The sequence below is a fragment of the Lonchura striata genome, chromosome 8 (assembly GCF_046129695.1).
Source record: "Lonchura striata isolate bLonStr1 chromosome 8, bLonStr1.mat, whole genome shotgun sequence".
Lineage (NCBI taxonomy): Eukaryota > Metazoa > Chordata > Aves > Passeriformes > Estrildidae > Lonchura > Lonchura striata.
The window spans coordinates 31,695,765-31,706,311 of NC_134610.1; the positions used below are offsets into that span (position 1 = coordinate 31,695,765).

At 37.0% G+C, this 10,547-nt stretch overlaps 1 protein-coding gene across 3 annotated transcripts in view; it reads left to right on the forward strand.

Annotated features, from left to right (window-relative positions):
• Positions 1 to 9,602, forward strand: part of TFPI (tissue factor pathway inhibitor) — a 58,771-nt gene extending 49,169 nt beyond the window's left edge. For all 3 annotated transcript variants that reach the window (XM_021540943.3, XM_077785155.1, XM_077785156.1), the window contains 5 exons: positions 1,267 to 1,443; positions 2,523 to 2,687; positions 3,152 to 3,244; positions 8,767 to 8,949; positions 9,317 to 9,602. In XM_021540943.3, coding sequence (XP_021396618.1) covers positions 1,267 to 1,443; positions 2,523 to 2,687; positions 3,152 to 3,244; positions 8,767 to 8,949; positions 9,317 to 9,429 — 731 coding nt within the window. In that variant the 3' untranslated portion in view covers positions 9,430 to 9,602. The remainder of the gene's footprint in view (positions 1 to 1,266; positions 1,444 to 2,522; positions 2,688 to 3,151; positions 3,245 to 8,766; positions 8,950 to 9,316) is intronic.
• Positions 9,603 to 10,547: the final 945 nt, after the last annotated feature.

Here is a 10,547-nt window from a genome sequence, read left to right on the forward strand (position 1 = left end):
TTTGTAATATTTTGTAGAAATGCAATGTGTGCATCAATAGCCTTTAATAATAATCTTTTTCTAGCAATGAATTTTAATATATACCTACCTAAAACAGGTGTTACAATATTAACTTCTTTGCAAGTTGATGACCTACTTCTAAAATGTTAGGCATTTCAAAGTAATTGTTCTATATCCATTTTTTAAATGACAGCTGGCTGCACAGCATTTTAGTCTCAACATTTTGTGAATTTTCACAGCTAAACAAGGCCTTTATGTTACACTCATAGGATTTTCTTATATGTTGGTTTAGTAGACTTTTCTCAGCAAGTCAGCTCAGACAAGAATCATGTTTCAAAATATCTATTAGCAAGTATCTAAGAATTTCTCCACATATATTTCATGATTGTTACCATGAGTTTAAGCATACTATTTTAAGAAAAAACTGAATATGGTGAGGAGTTGACTTTTGGGGATTGTCATATGACTGTGTGTTTTTCTTCCCTGCCAAAGGATATAATATCATGCTGTGATATTCAGTCAAATAATGCAATATTCATTTGTTAGCTTTTCCTTGATTGATGTGGTTACTGATTGCAAACTCAGAACTGGGACTGAAATATTGTAGAAGAGCTGCTCTGTCTCCCTGTTTCAAGTACTCTTTTACAAGGATAAACTACCCTCTACAAACTGCACTGCTAGATTTTTTTTTCCTGTTCAATTTTAGAACTCCTTCTTTTTCTATTTGAGCATTGCTTTGTGCTAACATTGAGTGAAACATAAATAACAAGGATGTGTACTTAAGTGCAAGCGATCCAGCTGAGGTGTGGGTCTTCATTTAAATCAGAATAAAAGGTAATTTTCAACTTAGAATGTCAATGTTTTGGAATTTTAAAGGACTCATTAGTTGATATTTTTCAAGATGCAGTTTAGTGGCTACTTGAACAGAGCAAAAAATATCCCTATAATGTTCCAGTGTAAATATAAATCATTAAATAGAGATAAAATTAAATTGAATAATAGATTATAATACAATATATTTTATAATTATATTTACTAATTATAATATTGCAATCAATAATTTCTTTATATAATTATTCAATTGAATGTTATTATAATTAAATATAGAACAAAAACAGCACAAAAAGCAGTAGTTATTTTATAGCTGGCTTTTAGTCCAAAGTCACAAGTTTATTTTGTAAACTTCCTCCAGTTCTGTTGTTGTTTTGGGATGTATTTTAGTTTTTTTCTTCACCCACCCTGTTCATCATTTAACCTTGCTTCTAGGACAGCCTGACTTCTGCTTCCACGCCCAAGAGCCGGGGGTCTGCCGCGGGTATTTTACCAGGTACTTCTACAACAAAGAGACGAAATTGTGTGAGGTGTTCAAGTATGGTGGGTGCCTAGGAAACCAGAACAACTTCAGGAGTTTGGAGGAGTGCCAGACTACCTGCCAAGACAACTGTGAGTTGATGTTTTTAATCATTTAGTTTCAGTCTTGTATTAAAAAAAAAAAAAAAAAAAAAAGGTGTGTTTTGAAGGTATTTTGCATGGAAAAAAGGCAGTTTAGGATGCCCTGAGGTGGCAGTAATTTATATATGAAGTTTATAGCAATTATACATATTTTTAAATAAAAGTACCAAATTGTAAAGTATGAAGTAAAAAATTGGTAGGTACTATTTAAGGAATATTACAGGCCTCCTACATTTTTATTTTTCTTATGACAGCTACCCTAAAATCTGTCATTTGTGTGGCTTTATAATACCATAAAACACTTTGTATGTTTTTAACCCATATGTCTGCATATACTCCTTTCAAACTAAGTCTTGTAATGACAAGAGGTGCCCATACAGGAATTTTTAACCCACTGTGCATTGCTAACTTCCCACCTGGAACACCTGTGTGTCCCTTGGGAATGACTTGCTGTGCAGCTTAGGCCACCAAAGCCACTCAGACTGACCACAGACCAGTCATTTGCTTCCTTGTCCTGAACATTCCAATAAACTATTCTACATAGGATGCAGCAACCTTCAGAACTGCTCTTCCTTCACCAAGTGCCCCATTTTATTCACAACGTGAATATATTTTCCCATTGGGAGCCTCCAGACCTTTTTATCTTGCTTGTCTCTAGTGGGCCTTTTTCCAGCACTGTTTCATAAGCTGTCATTTTGGCAAGGGGAACTCGAGATTATTCACACTTAGAGTAGAGAAGACCCACTATGCTTCTTTTTAAAGGTTTGTTTTTTTAAAAATTATTATTATAAATATAGAGCCATGTGCATTTTCCCTTCTTTTGCTGAAGCATTTCTTCCTGGGCTGTGATTCCACTTTTACCTTCTGAACTAAAAGCTGCAGAATATTCTTTTTCATTACTTGAGTCTAAAATAATACCTTCATGTAAATTTGCATGGACACCCAAGAAGAGAGGATTGCCATGATCTAAATAGATCAAAGTTTTTACTTTTGAGATATTGAATAATCGATACCAGTTTTTGTTTGTTTTTTCTTAAAAGTTTTCACTTCTTTTTTTTTTTTTAATGTAGCAAATTTATTGCCAACTGAAGAGCATCCTAGCACTGTGAGCAGCAGTTCCCCAGCAAAAGATCATTCCAGCACTCTGAACAGCAGTTCCCCAGCAGAAGAACATCCCAGCACTGTGAACAGCAGTTCACCAGCAGAAGAACCCAGCCAGTCTCCTGAGATTTTTGGTAAGAATTTGCTTTTGCTGTATATAATCAACCCTTTGATGCTCCTTGGTTTGGTCACTGATTTTCCCCATTTATTTGTATGTCACTGGAAATACCTGAGCACAGGGAAGTAATTAACATTAAAAGCAGCTTCAGAGCCACTTTCTTGCCAGCAACACTTATTTTGAAAAAAGCCTTACAATTGCAAAGTTTAGAATGACTCCTGGCAATATAAAAATAACCTTACCAAACTCAGTATGATCTGAATTTTACATCAGTAAAATTAAGGAAGGAAAAAGAACCCATTGCAAAGTTGTTTCAGCAGCCTGAGTTTCCTGAGCCTTGGGGCCTTAGAGATGTTGCTTGGCAACTGGCATCAGTAGTGGGTTTGAGCAGGGCCAGCAGGTACCAGTCACAGCTGATTTCCAGAGCTTGGGTGTGCCTACACCCTTGGCTGTTTCTCACCAGCTGTCTCTTTCTTTTAGTTAATTTGTTGCCAGCTGCTCCAAATGAGAAGTCCAACACCCAGAATCGCAGTTCCCCAAAGGAGGAGCCCAACCAGTTCCCCATTTTTTTTGGTAAGAATTGGCTTTTGCAGTTCTTAGCTCTGTCTTTTATATGGGTTGCATTTCCTTTTCAACCCTTTTTCTGACATGCCTGAGACTAAAGAATGGGCTTTCATCTTTGCCAAAGGATTTGATAAGCAGAGAAAGTTAAAGCAAAGAAATATGTCACAACTTAGGGATCTTTCATAAATATCAGCAAGTGGAAGATTGACCCCCTCTTTAAAAAGTGTGCACTTCCTAAAGTCCTGAAGAGCAAAGGCAGTGATGCATAATTCTTTCAGTCAAAATTAATATTTTTCTGAGGATCTAATAGGCCAGTGATATAAATTCTTTTCACCCACTAAAAGAGAACAACAACCTGGATTTTAGTATATAGAATAGTATAATATATTTAATACCATAATGTTTTTATTTTCACTGTGACCATATTAAACTCAGTTTTGGGTTGAATATAATCACAGTGAGTATGAATTAATTTAAAATGCTTTAATTTATTTAATTAATTTTAATTTAATTAATTCAAAATGTTGCCCCAAGGTATTTTTTCCCTATGTGTTATAATGCAGATGGGACTCTGGACATTTGCTGAGGAGGGATAGGCTTTAACAGTTCCAGCAGCTGGACACTGTCCACTGTAGATGGCTGGTGCTTGCTCATACTGTACAGGGAGATTGAATTTGAAGCATGTCATTTTTATGATCCACAGTTGTGCAAGAGGAAGCAACAAACAGTTGGAAAGAGCCTGAGCACTCTCACCAAGTATTTATGTTGCTTTTTTGCATTTGCACTTGCTTGTACTTTTAAGGACTGAGTGATGGCATAGAGACTGGCTAAAGTTTTGCATTTTATATGTTCTGTAAGATAGCAGGTGTGTAGGGGCACTCCTGTGCTCTTTGCTTAGAATGGAGTGTCTAATAAAGCATGAATGTGTGTTGTACCCTGTTTTTTTTCCTCCACTGCACCGCTGATTTGATCTAAGTTTCTGTACAGTCGTATTTGTTTGCCACATGCAAAGCACCAATGCACTCTCTTATTTAAATGAATGAACAAAAAAGAGTAAAGCTTTAGCAGCTTATTTTACTGGAAACTATGTGAATTACATCAGGTCTGGTAATAAGTCTGGGGACATTAAGGGGCATGCATGTTCCCTGAAGGTTTTTAGTCATAGTGTGAATGCCTGGATCCTCCACACAGCTAACCTGTACCAGGAGAGGAGCATGCTTCTCTGTGTTTTCTCAGAGGAAATAGAAGGAGTTTTGATTGTGTCAGCAATAGCAGACTTTGAGGGTGAGAGGTGAGGGTAAGAGAAAGAGAACTGAAGATTGATGGAACAAAGAGTCAGTGTGGCAGAATGGGTTGGATGAGAAGCACAGCCATGGAATGACCAGGGAATTTCAGTGGAAAGTCTGAAGACCCAACAGGTTCTTCCTAATTGTGTGACCTTTGTCTTGCACTTGCCTGCCTCCTGCAGCCTCCTGCTTCTGTTTATCAGCTTGTACCCTTCAGGCTGCTGGAAGGGGCTGAAATCAGGTGCTTTGTGCAATCCCACTAGAGAGGAAGGCCAAAGCTGACAGCTGATTTCTCACAGACATGGAGAACACTGTCTCCATTGCTGCTGTTTTTAGAGGTGCAGCTATAAAATGAAGTTCCAGGGCAGAGACATATCACACAAACATGCAGGGTAGCTGTCTGCAGCTTTCTGTGAGGGACAAGAGTTTGACTTGACAAAGATGAGGATCAGGGTGAGCTGTTTGGAATGGAGTGGCTGATGTCCTTTTCCTCAAGCACAGGCAAATTGATCTACCATTGTAATATCAAATTGCTATGTATATTGACCTGGATATGTATCTTTTTCAAAGAACTTTTTAAAAATGAAATATAATTTAGTTAATTTACATTAAAACATGAAAAAAAAATCACAAGGAGTTGTCTCTTATAGAATACCTCACAACTGACATGCTATTTCATCTTGATTTTAAGAAAAAAAAATATTGTTGGTATGTGTAACTCTGTAACAATATCAGGGTTTTAGATTTACAGTATAGTTCTTTATCTTCAGAAGATTAAACTGTTCTATGGCCAAATAAAGCAAACCATGAATACAGACATGAAGTTTCTAGCACTCTCAGCAATGAACTTTCTGCAGAGATTGAAGATTGTTCTGGTCTCACTTTGCTGAAACATCTATAATAACTTTTACTCTGTGCAAACTAAGAAAGAGTGAGGCTAAGAATCAAAGCTTTCATTTTGTGTGATCTATGGTAGAAAATTGCAATCACTATACATACATTTGATTTGTGACATTTGAGTGGGAGACAGGATTAAAAGTCAATTTTCAGCTCAGTGAATTTGGAATAGCACAAGGATGCAGGTCCTGTGAGTACAGAGTGAGGGTCATCTTTTGCTGATATAAATTGGCAAAGTTCTCTTTGCTTTAATGGATCTGCACCAATTTATACCTGTGGATTACTGTCAAGTGCAGATGACTCATTATTTTTGTAATAGCCTGTCCACTTGAAGACTCTTTTATTTTTGCTTTGCTGCAACCAGAAATGAGGAGCTGAAGTCTGCACATATTGAAAATCTGGCAATAAACCTGAAGCTTCCTGAATATCACACACTTGTGTTCTGGGAGAAATAATGCTCACTGTATCCCCTTTCCTCCCAAGATAACTTCAAACTTGTTTTCTAGCATGAGTAATTAGCAGCCCGCTGCCACACCAGCCCTGCATAGCCTGAGGGATAAAGATTATTGTTGCAATGCAGAGTTGGTGTTATTTCTGATAAATGTGAGTCTGTATCTGGATGTATATTTTTCAGAGATTCTGAGGGTATGATCATGTCATCTGTTTATACCTCAGGGGTCAGGAAAGGGCTGTATTATAGAAACTGAATCTTAAACCATACAATGTGTACCTCTTTAATGTGGTTTTGCAGCTTGTGGGACTTTTGCTTCTTTCATTTTCTTTTTTTTTTTTCTTGATAAAGAAAGCAGGAGAGAACTTTTCAACAACTCTCAGAAAAATGGGGTTGTAAAATGGAAACATTTGGGAGAGAAACTCAAGAACAGGTATAACAGCTCAATTTTCTGTTCCATCACATTCATAGATACAGCACTAGGAACTGGAGCTGAACAGAGACAACTCACCTGCTGTAATGTCCTGGTGACAGAGTTCACACACTGCCTCACAGGCTTCCACATTGTCCTGCCAATAGACACGCTGGGCATGACACAGGGAATGTTTTCTGCTTACCTAAAAGAAGTCAAGTCTTTTAGTGATCAGTACATTCAAATAAATTTATAATTTTCATGGGCTTCAGCATAGAAGAGATGATGATGAGTTATTTAGTTTTTATTTAAAATAATCTTGTGTTGGAAAAAAAATGGCTCTAGATGGCAAAATTAAGAGATTTTCTTCACAGGCTGGTTGCTTCTGTGAGTGAAGAACATGCAGGTATTTTGAAGATAAAAAAGGAACAGTGTTTGGTATTTAGGGTATTTATCTGACACTGATATAAGGAATAACATAACTTTTGGGAAGAATACAAGAGGGATTCTGAGTAGCACCTGGCTCTCTCTGGTGCACTGTATGTACACAGCCCCTGTTTACCTCATCACTGGCTCCATGGTTCCCCCAAATCTTGCAGTCATTGTGAGAACTCCTTCATGAGGGGACTGTGGACTCCCTGGAGATTTCTACATGACAGATAAGTAATTTACATTACAAAGTGTATGTTTGAATTCTCTTTTATAATTAACAAGCCTGTGCTGTTTGGCCCTTTGCTCACTGGCAAGCCTTTCTGCTGTGTTCTTTGTGGGTTCAGAAACTGGCAGGTTAAAATAGGTATGCTATGCTGAGCATATGCTTTGAAAAATAACATCCTCTCCAGCTAGAGAGAGATAAAATTAGTTCCAGGCTCAAGGGTTCTTAGAGCAGTACCAAAAGCATTGCCTTAGTTAATTGAACTACCATTTTCATAATAAAAACCAGTAGTTTTAATATAGTTTTTTCACACTGTGGGCTTCTACTCTGAACCCAGAGTGAAATTTATGAAAAGAAGTTAAGAGGTTCTCATTTTATAACTTGAAACTAACTTAGTATATCTTGAAAAAGCAACTCATTATTTGGTTTTTAAATTACAGAATTTATTTTTTTAATACTATGATGTTGCTAACACACCATTCTATTTCTTTCCTGGCAGCTTTTCATACTTTTTCACACCAGTTTAGCTATTATGCATTTCAGATTAACCTTTTTTTTTTTTTTGGCAGCTGTACCATATGTAAGATACCTAAGATGTAGCACGTGCTTTTTGGATATCTTGTCAGCCTCCTAAATTGCCCAGGTTTTAATGCATAACTTCTTGCTTTCAGCAACTCAGCTGCTTCCCACTTCTGTGACCACAGGATGTCTTCAGCTTTGCTGTAACCCAAATTATTTCCTCAAATTTTTACTTTGTTTTTCTACTGAACTCCTCCTGTGTGGCTTTGTATCTTCGAGTTCCATCTGACTGGCTTCCCATGTGCATTTATGCATTCATTTGTTGCATTTATGCATTCATTTATTGCATTTATGCACGCAGCTACCTCAGCTCTGCTGCTTCCTGAGGAAAAATGGTGCTCTTTTGGTTTCCACATAACTGGTGATATAATGGCTCCTGTTCAGCTTCTTGCAGCCTGTGAAGCAATTTTATCAGTTCCCATTTGTGTATGAGTCACTCTTGGGTGATAGATGATGGAGTTCTTCCAGGTTTGGGAATTCTGGATTTGCTTCTTGAACTAGTTCCAGTGCCCAGGTCCTTTGGGTGTCTCAGGTTCACCCTCCAGAGTTTCAGTTCTCCCTTGCAGCGACCCTGAAGGAGCAAACCACCAGCCTCTCCTTGGAATGGTAAAATCCTGCCAGCAGCTCTAACACACCAGCAGCTCCATTTATTTGTTCACCTCTTTTTCACATTCAGTCCTTTTTTTCATCTGCAAGTTACCAGCTCTCGTTTCATAACTGCTGAATGGCTGCTGACAGACCCTGTCACTTGGGTAATTTTCTGTAGTAATTCAAAAAACTCAGCACCAAGGTATTGAATCTTACATTGGAAATGCTGGGTGCTTTTACCTTCTCCTAGGTTTCAGAATGTCTAGCAGTGATTCACTCCATTAATTATTAGAAATTTTTACCATATTTTTAAAGCTATCCACATTTATTTCACATCACTTTCTACAAGTGCTTCACTTGAAACTCCTCAAAATGAATTTGTGTGCTCTCTCCTATGGCAGAAATGGCAATTTTATCACTAACAACACAGGTAAAGGTATAGCTTCCAGGTAAGCATTTGCTGGAAATCCAAAGGCAGAATGACAATGTACTCTGCTTTTTTTTTTTTTTTTTTTTTCCTGTAATCATGAAAATATGCTTATGCCAAGAATCTTGGATTTTCAGGAGAGCAGAATTACATTTGCCAGCAAAAATTTCAAATAATATTGACCTAAAACTGAAAAGATGCAGTGTTGTCTCACTTTGTTTTCTTGGTACTTCCAGAACCCCCTCCTATCCCTTCTTTGTGCATGACCCCCATGGACAGAGGGCTTTGCAGAGCCAAAGAATTGAGATTTTTCTACAACTTCTCAACTGGAAGGTGTCGCCCATTTAGCTACAGCGGTTGTGGTGGGAATGAGAATAATTTCATCTCCAGAAGGTCGTGTTTGAGGATCTGTAAGAAAGGTATGGGAAGTGATTCTGCCCCCGGCTATCGTTAAGAGGTAAATATTGTGTGGGTCAAAACATTCTCTTGCCACTTCTGGTAGTGAGGAATGGCCTGATCAAAAGTAAGAGTTGAAAGTCTCAGAAAAATGAAAATGGAAATCAGGAGAGACACAGAGCTAGACAGAGAAGGAGGGGCAGTAAGTGCAATGTAAAAGAACAGCAAAAATGCAACTTGGCATTGGTCAGGCATATGAAGATTTTAGGTAAGACAATGTTTTTTTTCTTTTTTTTTTTTTTTTTTTCAGATTAATTGAAACAAGCCTTGTCTCTTATTTCTGATAATCTTGGATGTCTTCTAATCTTACTTTGTTAATTTTACCTTTAGGATTCAGTAAGAAAAAAGGTGAAAGAAGATTTATAAAAATCAAGAAAAAAAGAAAGAAACAGCCAGTAAATGCTCTGGGCATGGAAATCATCCCTGAAATAATGCAACTTTGATTTTTTTTATGGAAATGTGATGTAAACTGCTCTTCACTTGTGAATTAAAACCTTCAGTGTACACCATTAAAGTATATTTACTGATTATTTTGATTATATATTAGTAAGCTGCTTATATTTTTTTATGTATTCCTCAATCATGTTTAATAAACATTACCTTTTACTTTGCTAAAGGCTTAAATTGAAGTTTGCTTGCATATAATTGTCAGAGCTGCAGCAGGACAACAAATGGTGTGAGTGAATGGTTAAAATGCAGAGAAGATTCAAATTTAATTTCTTACCCCATTATTTTTGAATTCTGTTTTTGTACTAAAGAAAGCTTAATGTTTGTGAAAGAATAATCACTAGTCAAGCATGGTTGTTTCAATCATCAATTAAAAGATAGGTGTATTGCTATAAAAAGGAAATACGCACTAGGTTTATTTTAATCAGATTTATTTTAAGTTATGCAGGACTGGATTTAACTCGATTGAAGTGCATATAATTAAAGTACTGTAAAATGAATATGAAATCAGGATTAACTCACAAAAATCCATAAAGGGAGTGTTAAAGCTGTGAAGATGTATAGTAGAGTGGCAAATTTGTGGTAAGATTTATAATTGTATGTGTTGGGGCCATTGATTTTTATCCTTGCTATGGATCTGGACTCATGGCTAAATTTTACCTCTGAAATTGTAAAAAAATATGCATTCTAAATACCAGAATGAGGAGATATGTAAAATCAGATTTTTATACTGAAATTTTAACTAAATCTCTTTTCTGGTGCTTAAGTCCTTTCATGGCTCTTTCAGTCTAGGATGCATTAATTCTGATTTGAAAGATTCTCAAGGAACAGGAGTTTACAGCAGAGAGCACTTATGTAGAGCCTTGTCATATAAAATGTATGAGCACCACAGACTACCACTGCAATCACCACATCAATCAGACAAGTGCAGTTCTGCCAGGTAACCTATAAACTCCACAGGCTCCTAGCCACAGAATTAATTTGGTGCATTTTGTCTCCTGGTTTCGGTTTCAATTTGATACCTTCCTGTTCTGGTTCATCACTCTGCCCTCTCTCTCCAGGTTTTCCTGCTCTTCATGCACCAGGAGTCGAGTCTGTAGGTGTGGGTGCCCTG